Source organism: Heteronotia binoei, chromosome 15, assembly GCF_032191835.1.
Source record: "Heteronotia binoei isolate CCM8104 ecotype False Entrance Well chromosome 15, APGP_CSIRO_Hbin_v1, whole genome shotgun sequence".
Lineage (NCBI taxonomy): Eukaryota > Metazoa > Chordata > Lepidosauria > Squamata > Gekkonidae > Heteronotia > Heteronotia binoei.
This window is the reverse complement of record NC_083237.1, coordinates 24073553-24093907: the sequence shown is the minus strand read 5'-3', so window position 1 is coordinate 24093907 and position 20355 is coordinate 24073553. Positions and strand designations below refer to the sequence as shown.

The 20355-nt window shown below is 46.6% G+C and overlaps 2 protein-coding genes across 2 annotated transcripts; one reads left to right on the top strand and one right to left on the bottom strand.

Annotated features, from left to right (window-relative positions):
• The first annotated feature begins 1386 nt into the window (after positions 1–1386).
• IZUMO2 (IZUMO family member 2) lies at positions 1387–7042 on the top strand. The gene is made up of 6 exons (XM_060256328.1): positions 1387–1552; positions 2735–2821; positions 3992–4012; positions 5151–5231; positions 6502–6625; positions 6796–7042. The coding sequence occupies exons 1-6, from the start codon at positions 1501–1503 to the stop codon at positions 6836–6838; spliced, it is 408 nt and encodes a 135-aa protein (XP_060112311.1). The 5' UTR covers positions 1387–1500; the 3' UTR covers positions 6839–7042.
• A 1254-nt stretch (positions 7043–8296) lies between these two features.
• On the bottom strand, positions 8297–15867 carry IZUMO3 (IZUMO family member 3). Its single transcript, XM_060256358.1, has 7 exons — positions 15504–15867; positions 15342–15416; positions 14269–14358; positions 12516–12533; positions 12327–12407; positions 9731–9821; positions 8297–8354 (listed from the first exon to the last, which is right to left on the bottom strand). The coding sequence occupies exons 1-7, from the start codon at positions 15733–15735 to the stop codon at positions 8297–8299; spliced, it is 645 nt and encodes a 214-aa protein (XP_060112341.1). The 5' UTR covers positions 15736–15867.
• Between the last annotated feature and the right edge of the window lie 4488 nt (positions 15868–20355).

Here is a 20355-nt window from a genome sequence, read left to right as displayed (position 1 = left end):
TCTCCTCTGCAGCTGTTGGTCCTACAGCTTGTGGCCTTCCTGCCCACAGGCCTTTGGGGCTGTCTACAGTGTGATGAAAAGTTCAAGGATAACTTGGCTAAGCTCAGGACTGGGCTCGTTCAGCGTCAGATCCATGACTCTCGCCTCAAGGCACGCGCTGAAGCACTGCTGCAGGGTCTTGAGGGAGATTTTTTCTCACATTATGCTACCAGCCAGTTTGCTGGATTTGCAGGTACAGCCTGGCTCTACCAATCAAACACAGTTACTTAACTGGGCATTAAATGCAATCATTACCCAGGCATCTTCCCATCAACTAAAAGGTTTCTCCTCCAAGAAAAATAATTTTCTCTCTCCAGTGAGGGCATCTGTTACAGTTTGTGGGTTGTTGTGTGGAAGGGTAGTTTTATGAGTGTGGGAGGCAATTATTGGCTAGTGTCCATGACATTATTTGACAACAAGCTTTGCCTCTTTAAAATATTACATAACCATTTTTCCCTTCCAGAAAGGATAAACATTCCATCCTCCCCAGTTCTGTATAGTGGTGCTGATATGCATTTTTTCCAAGATTTTTTTAAAAAAATAGATAATGCTAACAGTGCTACCCTGTCGCTATGGTTGTGCCCTAATTTCATGAACCTTCTCTTCATCACTTTTTATTTATTACGTTTTAACCCACCTGTCTCCAATGAAGCTCAAGGCAAGTATAGATCTGTGCATTCTCCTCCTCCCAGTACCATCTGCTTCCAAAGAGAACCATGTAGAGCAAGCCATTTCCAAACCCCAACAATGTCTCTGCAAGCAAGGCTCTCCCCACCCTCCCACCTGGTCAGTTGGCACAGGACCTTAACTATTGTGCTTATACCACTTGGTTAGCTGTAGAATTGCATTAAAATAATGGGCTGGGCCCTACCAGCTTTTGTGTTGGTTAAAAATAGTACCTGCATCAACAACCTCCATGTAAGACAAGGGCTGCAGTAAGGAGGAGGACTGCATGAGGCTTAGTGAAAAATAAACCTGACTGAATCACACCCAGTGTGCTTTCCTGCCCTTTGGAAAGGCTCATAGGGTCATTCTCCCCTTCTCAGCAGATGTCAACAGGGCTTTTATTTGAGCAGGAACGCAGTCCTGGCCAGCTGGGCATCAGGGGTGTGGCCTAATATGCAAAATGAGTTCCTTCTGGCATTTTTCTACAAAAAAGCCCCATGGGACAATGGTGATGCCAGGGGGTGTGGCCTAATATGCAAATGAGTTTCCGCTGGGTTTTCCCTACCAAAAAGTCCTGTGTGGAACAATGGTGATGTCAGGGGGTGGGGCCTAATATTCAAATGAGTTCCTGCTGGGCTGTTTCTACATAAAAAGCCCTGGGCGTCGGATACCTTTGGAGTTGCTCTGCCAGAGCCGTTCCCTCTGGCTACCGTTACTGCAGGATCTCTGCAAATTGAGGTGACTGCTGCCATCTTTCTCTCCTTTCTCCCAGTTAAGAGTACAGTTGATGGCCTGATGAAAGAAGTGAGGTCAAGAACGGAAGAGTTGGCTAAAAACACTCGTACAGGTGAGAGGCCTAATGTCTCATTCCTTAGTTTGCCCTTTTGCTGGAAAAGCCATTCCCTGGGTCTTTCTTTAGCCAATCACGTTCTTTGTTGCTGTTGTTGTCTGGGAGGGGGGGAACCCCTCTTGGTCTCTTAATGAAAAGGGCAGCTGGACTCTTGTCCTGTACAAGATCAGTCCTTTTCCCCTAGAGAGCCATTTTGCGGTTTCCAGAGGCACTCCTGAGCAGTGTTCCTCGCTTGAACATCTATCAAGTGTACTAGTCCTCTGGACCACTGCCTAAGGTTGCCAACTTCCAGCTGGGGCCTGGGAATCACCTGGCATTACAACTGATCTCCAGATGGCAGAGATTAGCTCGCCTGGAGAAAATGGCCCAGTTGGAGTATAAACTCAATAGTATTATACCCCAATGAGGTACCTCCCACCCAACCCCAAATCTCCAGGAATTTCCTAACCTGGAGTTGGCAACTCTAAGTCACTGCTTGGGGCGGCGGGGGGGTCATAGCTGCATTCTTAATTGTTAAATACTGAGTTCAATGGAAAGAGCTCCAATCATAGTGATCAGCAACTATAAACAAGCATGTAAACCCCAGACCACGGCCTGGTTAAATATTGTCAGGCTCCACCCGGCTCCCAACCTATAGGTGCATTCAAATTGGCCTTCAAGCCCCCTATAGGTAGTCCAGTGCAGCCCATCCAACCAGACTGCAACTGCTTAAGTCCTAGCGCTCTACTGTCTGGGTTGAAGCTCACAGAGCCCCTAGGAAACTTCAGCCCGGACATAAGATTAATCGAGGATCTTATGTGGATTCTTCTGAAAGTGAGGGGGTTCCCAGGCTGCATTTTGTCTGTGGCCTGTGCTGGCACTTGATGGTGAAAGCTGACCGCTTAATAAAGGGTCTTGTACAGTGTTATAATAGGGACACAGAAAGGTCCTCCAGGTTCCCAAAAAAACTGATCCCAGCTGCTTACAAAAAAACCTGATTTATTTACAAATTGTAGAACTTGGGCCTACAGTGCAACCAGCAACCATTTTCTCAACCACACCTCAGCTGCTGTTTCTTCCCAGGCACCACCAGGAGGCAGATGGCTTCACCTCCAACACAGACACTTTCTGAACCGTAGCATGCTTTGCTCTGTGTGGGATCCCCAGCCGCCCCCAGCATCTTTTGTTCTGTGTCCTCAGACCAGGCTCTGCTGGATGAACTGGTTGAATTCCGGAAGAAAACAACCATGAAGCTCAAGGAGGCTTTAAAGGAACATCAGACAAAAGGTAACGGGGTTTTTCTCCAGCCTCGTGCACCATTCCAGATAATCCAAATCTTTTTCACCCTGTGGGCACCTTTCAAATTCAGGTACAGCATGGTGGGCACAACCGCAACAGAGCTGTCAAAGGAGGTGGAACCAACCACAAAATGGCTGCTGCAGGAAGTAGAGCCAATCACAGAGAGGAAGCCCAAGTGCTGGGGAGAAGAAGGGTAATTTGCCGCGGAAACAACATTATTTGCATTTGCATAGCCAGTTGAATCTCCAGTGGCCAATCAGAAGCTCTGTTGAGCAAGAGGCTCAGCTGGTCCCACCCAGTTTCTAAACACACTTGGTGGGTGATATGAAAGGTGCTGGCAGGCACCCTGGCACCCACTTCTGCCCCACTGCATTCCCCACCCACCCACCAATGCCAACTGTTGAAAATCTTTAGGCTGACCACCCTGATTTCAAGGTCTCTTCTGCTTCTTGTTTCCATTACAGGATTGATGACAAAAATATTTATGTGCATGCCCCGTGATCCCTAAAATAGCCATTTGCAGTGAACAAAAGAGGAGCCCTCCTTCCTTTTTCACCAGTAGAAAAGTTGGTCCCGTGTAAATAGGATTCTCTGTATAGCTGTCATTGTTGCAGCGAATGCAGCGGCATTTGTGGTTAACAGTGGAACCACCCCATGTACATTTCCCCATCCTTTCTTGTCTCAGCACTCCATGGCTGTCATTTTTTTCCTGCTTTGGAAGGGCTTTAAACACACACATATGAGCGCGCATTCACACATAGAGGAATTGCTATATCACTAGAGCATAGCAACTTTATAATGATCTGTGGCCCCAATGTGTTAGTTCCCAAGTTTCATTTTTGGCCCTTTCTGTTGTGGAGTTCTATGGGGAAAGATGCAGAGTGTGCATTTCCCATTATGCTCCTGCTGACATGAAAATAGGGTTGCCAGCTGCCTGGAGGGAAAAAAGGGTTCTATATGACCATCTACTTGCAGCATCTAGTGGTACTTTTCTCATCTGCTACTACTGGTTGTAGTAACTGTAATATTCCTGCCCAGGAATAGAAGCAGAGGGCAAATAGTCTCCTGGGAACACTTTGAAGTTGAGGGGAAAAAACTGTAGTTAATTGAAAATGGGTCTAGTCTCACTAATTTTTGGATTCTCTTTTTCCCTCACAGCTTGTGACAAGGCAACTTGTGGTAAGTTCAAGGAGTTGTATTGCTGGGTATTCAAATGTAGGGACCTGATCAGTTAACACATGAAGCCACCTTAAACTGAACAAGACCATCAGTCCATCAAGGTCAGACTTGTCCACTTCGAATGGCAGCAGCTCTCCAGGCTTTCAGGAAGAGGTCTTTACTTTCTACCAGTTCCTTTAACCAGGAACGCAGTTCCGGCTGGCTTGCTGTGAGGGGGTGTGGCCTAATATGCAAATGATTCCTTGCTGGCCTTTTCCCACAAAAAGCCTCATATGACACAATGGTGACATCAGAGAGCATGGCCTAATATGTAAATGAGTTCCAGCTGGGCTTTTTCTACCAAAAAAGCCCTGCTTTTAACTAGAGATACCAGGAACTGAACTTGTGACCTTCTGCATGTGAAGCAGAAGCTGTCCTACTGGACTACAGTTTGGGGGGGGGGGCATTAGAGCACAGGTAGCACTAGAGTAGCACCCAGGAACAAAAGGGAGCAAACGTTAGAAGAAGGAAGATGATACTGCATTTATACCCTGCCCTTCTCTCTGAATCTCAGAGTCTCCGAGTGGCCTATAATTTCCTTTTCCTTCCTCCCCGACAACAGACACCCTATGAGGTAGGTGGGGTTGAGAGCTCTCACAGAAGCTGGCTTTTCAAGGACAGCTCTGCAAGAGTTATGGCTGACTCAAGGCCATTCCAGCAGCCGCAAGTGGAGGAGTGGGGAATCAAACCCAGTTCTCCTGAATAAGAGTCCGCACATTTAACCACTACACCAAACAGGCTCTCTTAGCAAATTGAAAAGCCTATTGTGTTGAAGTCCAGCAGTGACCTGAGCAAAACTCAACATTATTGTCTCTAGTCCAGCTCCCTCAGCCACACTTTGGACCCCCCTGGGAGGGCGTGTCAACCTATAATCATGGTGGCCATGTATGAGGAGAGTTCTGTGGAGTGAGACTAGAAACATTTGTTAAGTGATGCTTGAGTTGTGAGGCTGTGCAATTCCCAGAAAACTGTGGCCATCTCTGAGTTAGAGCATTAGGTTTGCCTTGGGCAGGCCAAAAAACTTGCTTGCTTAGCCCAGTTGAGTATCACACTATGGTGGGGGTTTCCTCACGTTTGCTCTCTTCCTCCATTGTTGCAGACTCACTCCAATATAATGTTTTGGATTGTGTCAGATGTAAAGATGCCAATGCCATTTGTTACACGATACACCAGTGCTTTGGTAGGTATATCTGGGGATATCAAGAGGTGGCTAGGGCTTACATGTGACAGAGAAATGGCTTTTGGCTGGAAAGCAACATATCAGACTGGGTTCCTTCAGGAGGAGGGCAAGCGAAGGCAATACATTGACCAAGATGGCTGATTGGGGAGTTCTCACTGGGGTCAGGAAGTGTCACCTGACTTGTGGAGACTGATTGCTGTTAAGAAACTCCCTTGGTGATATAACTGGTTTCTCTTGCAGGTCCTTTATTTGACTAGAGCTGAGTGGTGGCACCAAAGATCCCAGGTTTGGGGCCTGTTGTAGTATCAGAAGCTGGACAGAATGGATGATAGAGCAGCTCAGGGTGCATATTTAGGATGAAATCATGGAATGGCTGTCCATCTGTGTGCATGTCCATGTGGCCCTGTCCAGCAGAGGGCAGCACTTACCTAGAGATACCAAAATCCAGATTTCAAATTTATGTTTAAGGAGTAAACATACTCAACACTAGGAGTGTGGAAGGGGCATTTTTGTCAGATAGTCCTGCAGTCGTGTTCATGTCACATTTGCCTTACATTCTTTCCCTCTAGAAGGGTTGCCAGGTCCAGCTCAAGAAATATCTGGGGTCTTCTGGGGGTGGAGCCAAGAGTAAGGGTGGGACAAGCACCACTGAACTGTAAAGGGAGTTCTGGTGGCAATCACATTTAAAGGGACCACATGCCTTTTAAATGCCTTCCCTCCATTTGGAAATAATGAAGGCTAGGGGCACATTTTGGGGGGCTCATAAAATTGGACCTCCTGGCTCTTCTCTTTCTTCTCTGCCTTTCTTTTGTCTTTTTTAGACTTTTTAAATCCTTCAAGAAAATTCATTTTGTTTTTTTTTAAAGTTCACTGGGGTGATCTTGTGCCAGTCATGCAAGCTGAGCCTAACCTACCTCACAGAGTTGTCGTGAGGAAAAAACAGCAGCTTTGGGTCCTCACTGGGGAGGAAAATGGGGGGTGGGGAAGTAAACAACACTAATAAAAAAAACCTGAAAATGCAAACTTGTTCATTATTAACTGATGTGAAAGTCTTGCTCTGAGGACAGTGAAAATAGATTGGTGTTATTTTGCAGGTGGGTCCCCCAAAAAGTAAAGTCAATATAGAAGTCGATCCCACTTCAAAAACTTTGAGAACAGCTGGAAGGGTGTGCATGCCTGGGAGAAAGATGTGATGCTTAAACCGATATGTCCAGATCTTAGTGCAGGGACATGAATTTCCATGCATTAAATCCAAGATTTGTATGTTCAGTGGATTCCCAGGACCGCCTCACTCTTCGCTACGGACCAGTCCTGTGGGATCCCAACATTGCCCAAAACGGAGTGGCCATTGTCCTGTGCATGGGCGGAGTGCTGTTCTTGGTGATCATAGGCGTGTGAGTAGAAACAGCCACCTCCACCCTGGAGTCGGCTGCAGGGGCTCGCCTAGAAAGGGAACTCTGCATTGCAAGCTTGTTCCTCTGATGTAGGAACCTGCAGCTGACTCAGCCCTGGTAAAAGAGTTGGGGGGGAGCTGGGGAGAGCACTAATTTTGTCTTCTCCCCAGGATTATATCATACTGGAGAAACCGGCTCTATCTGTATGTTTAGTCAAGATCCTCTCGCTGCTATGGGACGTCTGATGGAAAAGATTCTCTTTTACCTCCACTGGTGAAGTGCAGGACTCGGGCCACACAACCGCTTCCCAAACTGCTTGTTCTGCCACAACCAAACCTTATCTTTACTTGACCAATGCAGTCTGCCCTCCATTGGCCTTCCCATTACCAAATATCCCATAATAAACATAGATCCCAATTGTTTGTTTTCCTTTTTGAGGGAGGGAGAGGGAATGAGAGAGAGAGAGACCCCAGAAGCCATGTCTTAGTAGCCAACTTCAAGTCTATACAGCACTAATCCACTTTTACTTACAGAGTATATATTCTAGCTAAGCTTCATCCTGGACGTAGACACAGGGCAGGCCCTGGCACTAGGCAAACTAGACAATTGCCTAGGGCGCCGGCCTTCTGGAGGTGCCGAATTGGGCACCCCCCATGTGACTCAGTGATGTCACCATTGCAGGGGGCGCGCGCCAGAAGTTAGCCTTGCCTAGGGTGTCAGACATATAGGGCCAGCCCTGCCTAGACCAGATCTATGAGCATATGCATGTGTGTGCTTTTAAGCCCCAGTGATTTCTTGGGAGTACAGCAGATTTCCACTGGTTCTGTGGTTCCTCCTAAGTAGGCTTGGTCTAAGTTCCTCGCTTAGCTATTTAAATACATCCAGCTATAAAAGAAGCTGTGACTCCTGGTGGTGGAGGTTCTCCACTGGGTGAACCCACTGTGATTTCATAGCTTCAGGAGTCCAGAGTCTTCCTCCACCACCCCTGGGCCTGCTGCTCCAACCACGAGATACCACAAACATGCCCGCAATGAGCCAAGCCACACAATTGTACTTCACAACCTGCAGTCCTATAATTTTAAACCTGCAGACTCTTGCTTTAGATCTGCACCTCCCTCAAACTGTGCATGGAAAAATGTGAGAGGGAAATCTTCCCCCTTCCCATGCAAGAAGTCCTTGAGATGTGGCTACAAAGGGGCTGTTGAAATTACAACTATGGCAACCATCTCCCTCCCTCGCCAGCTGACAGGCAGAAATTAAACAGGTACAACTTTTCCTTTGCACAGAAATGCAGAAATAAGGAAAGCCTTGCCTGCTTTATTTCTGTCATGCAAGTTTCAGAGGCCCAGGAGCCCAAACTAGGGGTAGAGGGTGGCAAGCTAAGGTAATTATAGCCAGAAAAAGGAACTTGTTTGCTAACTGTGATTCTTACTATCAGGGATTTTAGAAAGAAATATTTACATATAAGGCCACACCACCTGACACCAAGGCAGCCAGAATTGTGTTTCTGCTAAAAACAAAAACAAAAACCCCCCAAGCCCTGCCAGTCCAGGGCTCCTTCATCTCTGCTGTGATCAGGAGGACACAGAAGCAAGCAGAATGGTTTTATTTGGTCTTAACAGGTTGACAGTCGAGGACAGCATCCTTGACAGTCCGTCTTCCTCCAATCCTCTAGCGGGCCAGAGCTTTCTGCAACATCTTCTTTTTGTGTTTGAAGCACACCAAATACCTGGGAATGGAGAAGTCCAGTGAGTACAAGCAGAGGAAGAGCTATCAGGTCTTCAGGGGCAGGAGCAGTTCCTGTTGCTTTAGAGCTAAAAGGATGTTTCTCAAACCTTTCTTTTGCTCTAAAATGCACAGTGCTGGGTGAGCCACATGGATCAGGGTTGCAGAACTGGGTAAAGGGGGTTTAACTCTTCCCTGGATCTAAGGGGAGTGAAAGATATGTTCTTGTTTTGTACCTCTCCCCCCTTCTCCACTTTAGGGGTTTCAAGTGATAGGGATGATTTCTGAGCTTGGAAACGTTGTATGAGTGTGTGGGGGGGGAGGGGACATGCTATTGCACCAACTGGTTTTGTGCTCTTTATGTTTGTATCTCTGCCATTTGAATCGTCTGGAATTTAATGTAAAGGAAGTGAAAGTTGTGACAGAAGAAAACAGGCAGAAAGTTAAGAACACAGAGGTGATCCTGAGCTCCCTCTGGCATCACAAGGGCTAGAAACTTGCTTCAGTTTCTAGATCTCTCACCACTGTCTTGCCTGTTAACTCCTTCTCAGATGTGTGTATGACAAAGATGATGATATTGGATTTATACCCCACCCTTCACTCTGAATCTCAGAGTCTTAAAGGCTTACAGTCTCCTTTACCTTCCTCCCCCACAACAGACACCCTGTGAGGTGGGTGGAGCTGAGAGAGCTCTCACAGCAGCTGCCCTTTCAAGGACAACTCTTACGAGAGCTATGACTGACCCAAGGCCATTCCAGCAGCTGCAAGTGGAGAAGTGGGGAATCAAACCCTGTTCTCCCAGATAAAATTCAGCGCACTTAACCACTACACCAAACTGAGCAGCAATAGTGGGCTGTAAGAAACTTCTTACAGCTTACGGCCTTGAACAGTTCCGCAGGGCCTGCAAAACAGCCCTCTTCCAGTTAGCATACAACTAATTGTTATCGGAATGCCTGAACACTCAGTCTCGAACACCAGATTATTTAATACTGGAATATTGAAGAATTGATTTAAAGAAGGTAGCATAGTACATACTGAAGTGAGCTTTATGTGTTTTTATATATTTTTATGTATTTTATTGTATAATTATAATTATTAATGTATTATTAATGTATTTAAATTGATTTTGTTGGTTTTTATGTTGTAAGCCGCCCTGAGCCCACCTCGGTGGGGTAGGGCGGGATATAAATCGAATTAAATAAATAAATAAATAAATTCTTGGTTTGTTATGACCACAGCATGACCATGTGAGCCAGGTTTGTGGGACTGGGGCCCCATGGATTCTTTGGGAAGCAAGGCAAATATGGAGAGGAACCAACAGGGAAGAGTAAAAGCTTTCCACGAGAGAGTGAGGGGGACGGGCCAGAGCCATATACTTACACAAGCACAGCTGAAGAAATCAGCACGGACTCACACACAAGGAACACGTAGAGATTGATTTCTTTATGCTCTGCAATATGCGCATCTTCCACTAGAGGGCAAGAGACAAGCCGTGTTAGCTTTATGTATGGATTGGGTGGTGGGATGAAGAGATCACCCTCATAATTTATGTGAGTGTGGGTGTATTTGTTTGTGGAATAGATATCCCCATATGCATTATGCTCCAGCCACCAAAATGGTGGCTTAAGCACACTTCATCAGACGAAGAATCCAGCACAGTGAGCAAAGCCATAAATAGCTGAGCAAAGCCATACATAGCTGGTAGGCAGTGGCCCAGAATGCAACATGGTACAGATTTAAGAACCAATGACAATGAAGTGAAATTATCTGGTAGGCAGTTGTTTAGAATGTAAAATGGTACAATGACAGAATAGTAAAATTAACAAATTGAGCAAACCTTTGATCTGAGTAGCGTGAGCATACGAAAGCAACAAAACAGCAGTATGCAGTAAAATTAACAAATTGAGCAAACCTTTGATCTGAGTAGCTCATGCTCCCAAGGAGATATTATAAATTCTCTGGGCACATCTTGCTGTCTTGCTTTTCTCCATGCATTGGCCCAAGCCAAAAGGAAAGGTCCCCTGTGCAAGCACAAGTCATTTCCGACTTTGGGGTGACATTGCTTTCACAACGTTTCACAGCTGACTTTTTACAGGGTGGTTTGCCATTGCCTTCCCCAGTCATCTACACTTTTCCCCCAGCAAGCTGGGTACTCATTTTACCGACCTCAGAAGGATGGAAGGTTGAGTCAACCTTGAGCTGGCTACCTGAAAACCCAGCTTCCACCAGGGATCAAACTCAGGTCACGAGCAGAGCTTAGGACTGCAGTACTGCAGCCTTAACACGCTGCGCCACGAGGTTCTTACAAGCCACAAAGGACTAAGCTTTTACCTAGGTCTCCAGGTATTTTCCAACACTGACCTGGGAACCCTTTTTGGGGAGTAGGTTTTATTTTGTGGGGAGGGGTTATTATAAAGTCAGAAAGGGATATATATGCCAGTGGCACTAGGGAACACTCTCACTGGACAAGACAAACACTACCTTTTCCTTATACTGTGCTGTGAAAAGCCTTCTACCACAACATTCACACCAACATCTTAGCCATTGGGGTGGCTGCATTGTTTCAGAATTGGAACCAAGCTGCAAACTCATGGCTGGCAGGAAGGAGGAGGGCATGGGTTGAGCCATGAAGCCCAGGCACAGAGTACTTTGTGTTTACATATGCTAACAGGCTCTGGCTGGAGTAGGACAATCCTAGGTTTATCATCTCACACCCTGCTAGAAGGTTTCATCTAAAGGGACAGAGGACAGCCAAAAAGCAAGAAATCTCTCTTCCTCTTGCAGTAGGAAGATCTGAACACAATCCTGGGGAAGGGGAAGGACTCTCCCAAGGAGAGACTATACATTCTCTGATCATATCTTGCTCTTTCCCATGTATTGGCACAAGCCATGAAGGACTAAGCTTTCACCTAGGGATGCCATCTTTGTCCATGTGGTGAGGAACAATGGAGAGGTCTCAGCTGATCAACTACTGTAAATAATACTGCTCTGTCCTAATTAAGCATCGTCCATGGTAAGTAGCGAGTGCAGTGAAAGAAATCTCCATTTTCACTTTTTCTTTGTATGCTTGCTCAGCCCACATGCTCAAACAGGCCATGAATACGCTTTTTGTTGTTGTTGCTCATTTATTTAGCTTCCTTATCTCCCTGTTTGATCTTGCTGTCTTAATTGTGGTAACAAGAAGGGGCTGTGGAGAAGTTCAGGGTCCTGGGTGCATGATAGCTCAGAGGGTGAAGTTGCAATATACCAGGGGTGGCCAATGGTAGCTCTCCAGATATTTTTTGCCTACAACTCCCATCAGCCCCAGCCAGCATGGGGCTGGAGAGCTACCATTGGCCACCCCTGCAATATGCTGTCGCTGTGTTAGCTTGTAGAGCTATGGCATATGGGACAAGCAACGCAGTTTCTGAGTGCTAGATGTTCAACAGCATCTAGCAGGAGATCCATTCAGCAGTGGATCTCCTGCATCTAGCAGGAGATCCCGTGCTGGTGGCAGTGCTTGATTCCCAGTGTGTTTTTGGTTCCCCTGAGGCTGAGGAGAAGGGGGCAGTAGCAATCAGCAGAGATTTGGGAATACAGCGGGGGTTTCCCTGTCCCACCAGGACCAACCTGTGGAGGGCTTGTCAGCTTGCTCCTTCACAAATTGGGTGAAAGTTCTAAAACAACCTCCCCTAACAACAACAACTTGGAGTGGGATGTGTTCTCAGCCCCAAAACTAGAGGAATGGGGGCATTTTCTCTCTCTCTCCAGAGGTCTCTAAAGGATTGCAGTTTGGTTGCAGAGGGATTTAAAATAACAAATTCTCAACATTCTTGCTGAACTATAATTCTCAGGATTCTTGGGAAAGAAACCACTTCAGATAAACTAGTATGAAATGTTCATTAGGTCCAGCACTTCCCTAAGCGTGCAGGTGCCCCCCAAAAGAGACAATAAGAAAGGAGTTTAAACCCAGCCCCCTTCTCGTCCCCAGCAGTACCTCCACAGAGCTCGCCATCAAAGCACTGGGTGGCAATACGCAAGCAGGTCCAGCAGTCCAAAATGGGGCCCTCAGTCACTGCTATGGAAGGAAGAGCACCAGGTCGAACCTGCCACTGCTGAAAGAAAAGGGGCAACGGGGGGGGGGATTCTGGGGCAACATCTGGGTTGGGAGATGTCTGATACTTACTGCAATCCTCTGAGCAAGCTGAAATGAGAGGGGAGGGAGATGCATACAAAACAGGATTGCACCATATTTGCTAGCTAGCAAGCAACATGGCAGTATCTATGCACACCCAGTACCTAAAGCAGATACCAATGTAATGGCTAAAGCAAAGGATGCGAGCCACTTCTATGACTGGCAGCTCAGGGAACTGGACCCAAAGTGAATGTCACCTAGGGATACATTACAAGGGGATAGTTGCCTTCCTCTGTTATATATCTGACTTGCCTAAAATTATTCCTGAGGAGGTGGAGATTGGCAAAAAGAAAGCTTATATTTTCGAGACAGTAAAATGTATCCTTAGTGGTCCTTCCAGAAGATGCTCTCCATTTCTTTTGCTCTGGAACCCAACAGATCTAAGAGGAATTGATACCTCTAAAAGGAAGTGATACCTCTGAGTCCAGTTTTCTCTCTGTATTTGTGTGTGTGTGTGTGAGAGAGAGAGAGCCAAACTAAATGTGAGACATTCTTGTTGTGTCTGCCACAAAGATGCCTACCACCCAGGGCTTTTTTTTTTAAAAAAAAAAAAAAGAAAAGCCCAGCAGGAACTCATTTACACATTCCGAGGTCACAATTGTTTTACACAGGGCTGTTTTTTAGGAAAAGCCCAGTAGGAACTTATTTGCATATTAGGCCACACTCCTGACGCCAAGCCATCTAGAACTGCGTTCCTGCTCAAAAAAAGCCCTGCCAGCATCAGTGTGGCCCTCTTGTTCACCTCCACACACACACACCTTTTCAAGTGCCAAAACAGCCATTCGGGCTTCTACTGCTGTTTCAGTACTTGATGTGTGGAGGGGGAAATCAAGTGCTACAGCTCCCTGTGTTGCGGGCCTAACCAGGATCAGGCCCTTGAAGCCTTTTAAAATAAGTTTAAAGATGGCTGCAGTGTATTCACGGTGGCTGTGAAGATGTCATCACCTCTAGTTTGGCCCTGGGAGAGAAAGAAGCATTCCGAAAGAGCTGCAAGTTGAGCGAAGGAAAAACTGCTTAGGGGGCAGGATCTCTCTCTGGGGATCTGACACAGGACAGAAGCTCGGCCACTTTGCAGGGATGCCTCCCCAGGCACCGCTGTATCTTTACCAGCAAAGCAAATTTTACAAAAGGGCCCCAAGTCTCTAGTGCTCTCTGTCTCTCCTCCAAAGGAAGCTCTGCTCCTGGAATTTCTCACCCCTCAGAAAAAATGATGAGTCCAAAACAAGTACACACATGGCAAGGCCAAAAGGCCACAAAACTAAGAAGCTACAATGTGTGACATTCCTACGCAATGCTCCAATATATACACAAGATAACACAGGAACAGTTCACAGCAGTTAGGAATGTGTGTGTGTGTGGCTTTCTTCCTAGTCCTGGCCCCACTTATGGACCTCCTGATGGCACCTAGGCTTTTTGGCCACTGTGTGACACAGAGTGTTGGGTTAGATGGGCCATTGGCCTTATCCAACATGGCTTCTCTTATGTTCTTAGTTTTCTGATACCAGTTTAACCCCTGCGGGAGGAGAGAAACCCATGGCTTCAGCAGCTGGGATGCAAATGGTAACACAAATAGATTTGGCTCTCTTTGGGGAACTTCTGGCAGCCAAGGATAATCCGAGGAGTGGGCTGGGAGCGAACACCCAGTGATTTGGGAATGGGTTGGAGCAAAGGACTTTGGGAGTTTGGCCATCTGGTTTCTCATCCCTCCCTCTGCCCCGCAAGCCTTTCCCTTTAGGATAGGTACCTAAGTCAGCAAATTGCTCAAGAGTTTGCTTCATCTGCTTCCGCAGGGAGACCCTGAAATGGTACATGGAGAGTTGCCACAGGAAGACCCCTGAAAACAGAAAAGAGTGGTGGTGGGGGGTGAGATATTAACTAGTAAGCTGTTGGTATTGTAACCACCTGAGACAGGTGCTGGAGCCAAGACTAAGTGTGGAAGAAAAAGGGACCACCTCATTGCACGCTGGATTCCCAAACCTTTAACAGAAGCCAAAATCTCAACCCACCCATCTACCACACCAATCTCAGTTTGTATACATTTAGGACTAAATTTATGAGTGAATGCCAATATAAAACTTCTCAACACATATGAAGCTGCTTTATCCTGATTCAGACCATTAGTCCATCAGTGTAAGTACTGTTTATTCAGACTGGTAGTTGCTCCCCAGGGTCTCAGGTGGAAGTCTTTCACATTGCCATCTGCCTGGTCCTTTTAACTGGAGATGCCACCTTCTGCATGCCAGAAAGGCAGGGCTTTTTTTGTAGCAGAAACTCCTTTGCATATTAGGCCAAACACCCCTGATGTAGCCATTTCTCCTGGAGCTTACAGTAGGTCCTGTACTAAAAGCCCTGTAAGTTCTTGGAGGATTGGCTACATCAGGGGGTGTGGCCTAATATGCAAAAAAGCTCCTGCTACAAAAAAGCCCTGCAAACAGGCTCTTCTGCAAAGCCCCTCCCCTAATTTGGTTTTATTGGCTTTTGGTGGGCGCCTGAAACTTGGCATCCACCATACCAAACATAACCTACCAGCTGTGATTTGTGGACTGCCAGGTGGTTAACAAAAGCCCCTCTTTATAATTGCCTGTGGAGATAGCAGAAACAGGCCCTAGTAGGCCCCCACACCAACAGCCCATTTGCAATTCACTTCCATCTTCAATTGAGTAGTAGGAACAGCGGATGAAATTAGGGGAACAAATTCAATACTGCTTAGATTTCACCAGAGTTAATGGCTTTATGTGACTGGAGTGGAAGGGAGAAGATGGGTACCACCACCCAATCCAACAGTTACCCCTACAGCCCTCCCTTCCCCTCTTTTACCTTTCCATGGTTGCTTCTTGATCTCACGCAACTGATTAATGATGTTATATTTGAGAGATGTCGCTCCTCGGACATCTGAAAAGTGACATTAGCTTATGGGATCCTGTGGGCTGGACACCACAAACCCCCCTCGGCTAGTCCAGCCTTTAGTTCAGATCATACCCAGGACTCGTTCATAGTTGTGTTGGAGGAAAGTGCCATGCAAGTCAGCCAAGGCCTTGATGTGCCGTGCAATTAAGGAGCTACGTTCAGGGATCTCTACTGGCAGCATTTCCTTCAGCAAGGTGGCCACAGAGTCCAAGAAGTGACGATCACATTGAAGGCAGCTGCTCACCCCTTGGAGGAACCAGAGCAACAGGGGGAAAGCCAGCAGGGATTTGGACATCATTGCCATAGCAACAGGTTCCCCATCATAGCTACACACCGCAGCCTAAGCAACATTCTAAAGTCAGGCATTGTTGGCTAGACAATGGTCTCCGTAACACAAGGAAGTGCTGCCAAGGAGAGGATAAGCAGATAATGTGACTGGCTGTGATGCTGGAGATAGAACAGGATATGATGTAAGAAGCCGAAGAGAAGATTGGGAGAGAACAGCTGCTGCCGCCAGAGTCTGGCTGGAAAGTGTCTCCTTTTCTTCTGGTTCTGTGACTATGGCATGTTTACCTGGACTGCTGATTTGGGCCCTGTTTGTGCAGCTGGCTGACACGTGCCTCCATTGCTGGCCGTATGCAGCCAAGTATTTCCGCTATGATGTGCAGCTTCTCCTTGGTGGGAACAAAGATGTTGCTGAAAAGCTGGAGACGCTTTTCCTGGGGAGCACTGGAAAATGTGACACCTGCGGCAACAGATTTCTGGGTACAGGATGGAAAGAGGGGGGGAGCAAAGTGATGACTCCTTAGTAGGCTTTTTTGGTAGCAGGAACTCCTTTGCATTTTAGGCCACACACCCCTGATGTAGCCAATCCTCCTGGAGCTTACAGTAGGCCCTGTATGAAGAGCCCTGTAATCCTGTGGTCTGGACACCACAAACTCCCCTCAACATTAGGAAGAACTTCCTGACAGAGCGGTTCCTCAATGGAACAGGCTTACTCAGGAGGTGGTGGGCTCTCCTTCCTTGGAGGTTTTTAAACAAGAAGCTAGATGGTCATCTGACAGCAATTAGTATCCTGTGAATTTAGGGGGAGGTATTTGTGAATTTCCTGCATTGTGCAGGGGGCTGGACTAGATGACCCTGGAGGTTCCTTACAACTCTATGATTCTATGCCCTGCTCCTTAGATATTAGGAAATTTCTCACAAGAAAAGTCCTGCTGGATTAGATCAGTGGTCCTTCTAGCCCAGCATTCGGTCTCACCCAGTAGCCAACCAGATGCCTTGGAAGCCCGAACAAACAGGGCATAGAGGCCAAGGCCTTCCTCCCAGCACTAGTATTGAGGTTTACTGCCTCTGAATGTGGAGATCGCCTTTAGTCACTATGTCTAGTAGCCACCGATAGACCTGTCCTCCACTTATCTGTCTAATCCCTATGTAAAGTTGTCTGTGCTTGCAGCTGTCATCCTCTGGCAGCAAATCCCACATTTTAATCACTTATTGTGTTAAGCAGTATTTCCTTTTTGTTCATCCTGAATCTACTGTCCATCAGCTTCATTAGACACCCTTGAGTTCTGGTATTTTGGGAGAGGGAGAAAAAGTTCTATCTGTTCTCAAAAAATAGCCAAAGATCTTTTATTGGATCAGACCTTTGTGATCAAGTATGAATACTCTGAATTCTTTAAATAGTATCATAATGACAGTAGCAACATTTAGATAGTATCAAGGTCAAATGGGTCAGTATCCCATAAAGCCATCCTGAGTCCATTCAACATATAGAGAACAGTTGGTCAGATACAGAAAAATGAGGGTTAGGCAGTACTGGGAAGATGGGAGAGGAGTGAAGGGGATCATTCTTCACTCGTGGATATTCAATGAAATTGCTGAGCAGTCGAGTTAGAATGGATAAAAGGAAGTATTTCTTCACCCAAAGGGTGATTAACATGTGGAATTCACTGCCACAGGAGGTGGTGGCAGCTGCAAGCATAGACGGCTTCAAGAGGATATTGGATAAACATGTGGAGCAGAGGTCCATCAGTGGCTATTAGCCACATCATATTGCTGGAACTCTCTGTCTGGTACAGTGATGCTCTGTATTCTTGGTGCTTGGGGGGGCATAGTGGGAGGGTTTCTAGTGTCCCGGCCCCACTGATGGACCTCCTGATGGCACCTGGTTTTTTTAGTCACTGTGTAACACAGAGTGTTGGACTAGATGGGCCATTGACCTGATCCAACATGGCTTCTCTTATGTTCGTATGTTCTTATCCAGTATAGTCAACCACCTCAGAATAAAATTGCCAAGGCTGATAACGGCCCCGTGATAGCAAATTACTACAGGGCTCCCAGCCAATCAGCAGTCCAAGCACAAGGCTAGTTCAGACAGCATAGCTGCCATATGTGATGTATGTGAACTGTTTGAAACTGCTGTTGCTTTTATGGGTTCCTTGAATGAAGTGAAGTAGATTTTTGCAGTGGAGAATGTTCTGGGCCTGTACTCCACAGGATTTGAAAGCCTGTTTTTATTAAATTTGCCCACTTTGATTTCTCACGCCATCACCTGAGCATGGGGATGAAAAGATGGGCAGCGCAATACCTTGGGTGGAATAGATTGTGAAAATTAACTAAAGATTCATCTGTTTCTTGTTGGAGAGGTGTACACAAAGGTGCTTTGAGTCTCCCACAAGACATTCTCTTCTTCCAAACACCCAGGTCATTGGAATCTTAATTGGGAATGGGGAATGATGTAATCTTGGATCAGATGCCCAGCTTCTCACACAAAACACACACATGGTTTACGCAGTGTGTGGGACCTGCATTACCTAGCAGTGGTTTTCAAATCATTCTAGAGCTCCTCAGAAATGTAGAGGCTCTTCAATGAGAATATCAGGAATGGAGAATTAATTATCCATTTAACACCTGCTGTTGCTGGTTTTCTGACATATGAAGCTACTGGAAAAGGCGGAACATGTACCAAGGTGTACTCTTGGCATGAGTTCACAGCAGCACCAAAATGGCCTACCTCAAGGTTTCTCAACTTGCTAAGTTTTTTCAGAATGTGGGTGGGGCCACTGTAAGGCAGGGATTGTTATATGCTTCCATTATACAAATGAAAAAGCTTTCTGCTACAGGATAGGGAAGATTGGAAAGCAATTGGGCTTCCTTCAGTCAGTGTGTGGTTCTATTCCTTTTCTAGGATTTCCTTCTTCCCAGGGAGAGAGAGATATTCCATTAGCCATGCAGAGAGAGATATTCCATTAGCCATTTTGTGCTGGCACTCATCACCCCCTCTCGACATTCTAACGGTAGCCACAGCCTCAAACTGTTTGGGAATTCTGGCCCACCAGACTGGGCGTACCATAGAAAGTGCCCCAAGATTATCTTCAGGGCTGAAAGATGCCATGTCAAATATGCAAGTAAGGAGAAAAATTGGCATGAAGCAGTGTCTGGGACAACAGAAAGTCTGAAAAACAATATTGGGAGGTATGTAGCCCTTCCATTCAGCTGCCCTACCTGGACACTGGGTTTCCCTCTCACCTTCTCTTGCTTACAGTCCTGATGACACAGAGAATGAAAAGGTCAGAAAAACTGATGTGTTAGGCCAGGGGGGTAGAACAGGTGTTGTGCTTAGACCTGAGAACTAGATAAGGACCAAACATCACCAGGCATATCTTTGTCTGTCCCCCCTTGTTATTTACAGAGTGGGAAGATATGCAGCGTGAGACTGGGAATCTCTTTCTTCAGCTTCAACAGATCACACAGGAAAACAAAAAAGGTAGGAGCTGAGCATTTCCTTTTCCAGTTGCTGACTGGTCTTATCAGGGTTTTTGTTTTTTTAAAAAGCCCAGCAGGAGCTCCCCTTTGCCTTTCCCAGTACACCCACTGTAGCGGGTGTGCTGGAGAAGGCTGAAGCTACTGGGGAGGCATTTAAAGGTGCCTCCCTGTGCCTTCTCCAGCGTGCCAGCTGCAGCCCTGGCCAGCTCAGGTGGAGCTCTGCTCCTGTGTGCTCCTGCCCCAAAAAAGCACTGGGTCTTATACATTATAACACCCTTAATGAATTCACCACTCAGGAGTCAAGGCTTCATAACTGCTACAGGCTCATTAATCTGTGCTACGTGAACTTGGATATGCTTCCTTCAACTGGATCCACATATTGGCAAATGATTAATTCAGCCATCAGTCAATCATTCATTGAATGATTTCTTTTAAAAAGCACCATGTGCCTGATGTGGTAGCCTCTTTACACAAGCGGGTCATTTAATGTTGCCATCTATGATAGGTAGACATGTGTGGGCTCACCCCCGACCCCACTTGCTAGAAGTTCTCATCCACCTAATACATTTTTTTTAAACCCTGTCCTTTATCTGAAGAGCTCAGGGCAGTACACCTGATTCTCTGCTAGGGCTGCCAACCTCCAGGTGGCCACTGGAGGTCTCCAGGAATTACCACTGTTCTCCAGACTGCAGAGATCACTTCCCCTGGAGAAAGGGATGTATACCTATGGTATACCATAGATTCCAGGCAGAAATCCTTCTTTAGATCCCCACCCCACCCCCGCAGACACTGACTACAAATCTCCATGAATTTCCCAGGCCACAGTTGTACATTGCCTAGAGCCCGGCGTTGGCCATAAGATGGAGTTGGCATAAATTTAAATAATTAATAACAACCCTCTTTTCTCCCTCCTTTGCATCCTCAAAACAACCCTGTGAGGTAAATGAAGCTGGGAGTGTGACAATTAGGCCTGTCACCCAGTGAGCTTCATGGCAGAGTGGAGGACTGGAACTTGAGTCTCCCAGATTGTAGAGGGTCAGTGTAAGTTCCTTCCCACCCAGCTCTCTGGCCTCCAGCCATCCAGCCCTGACTTCCATTAACCTCAGCTCCTTTTACCCACAGATCCTGAGCGCCTCCTGACAAAGGCAGGGCAGGC

Excerpts from the sequence above, each read along its gene's own strand:
- IZUMO2 (XM_060256328.1), top strand. The coding sequence starts at position 1,501 with ATGAAAGAAGTGAGGTCAAGAACGGAAGAGTTGGCTAAAAACACTCGT. Across the intron at positions 2,822-3,991 it reads AAAGGAACATCAGACAAAAG|CTTGTGACAAGGCAACTTGT; the intron begins GTAACGGGGTTT and ends TTTCCCTCACAG. Across the intron at positions 5,232-6,501 it reads CACGATACACCAGTGCTTTG|TGGATTCCCAGGACCGCCTC; the intron begins GTAGGTATATCT and ends TTGTATGTTCAG.
- IZUMO3 (XM_060256358.1), bottom strand. The coding sequence starts at position 15,735 with ATGGCAATGATGTCCAAATCCCTGCTGGCTTTCCCCCTGTTGCTCTGG. Across the intron at positions 9,822-12,326 it reads TGATGGCGAGCTCTGTGGAG|TGGAAGATGCGCATATTGCA; the intron begins GTACTGCTGGGG and ends CTTGCCCTCTAG. Across the intron at positions 8,355-9,730 it reads ATTTCTTCAGCTGTGCTTGT|GTATTTGGTGTGCTTCAAAC; the intron begins GTAAGTATATGG and ends CTCCATTCCCAG.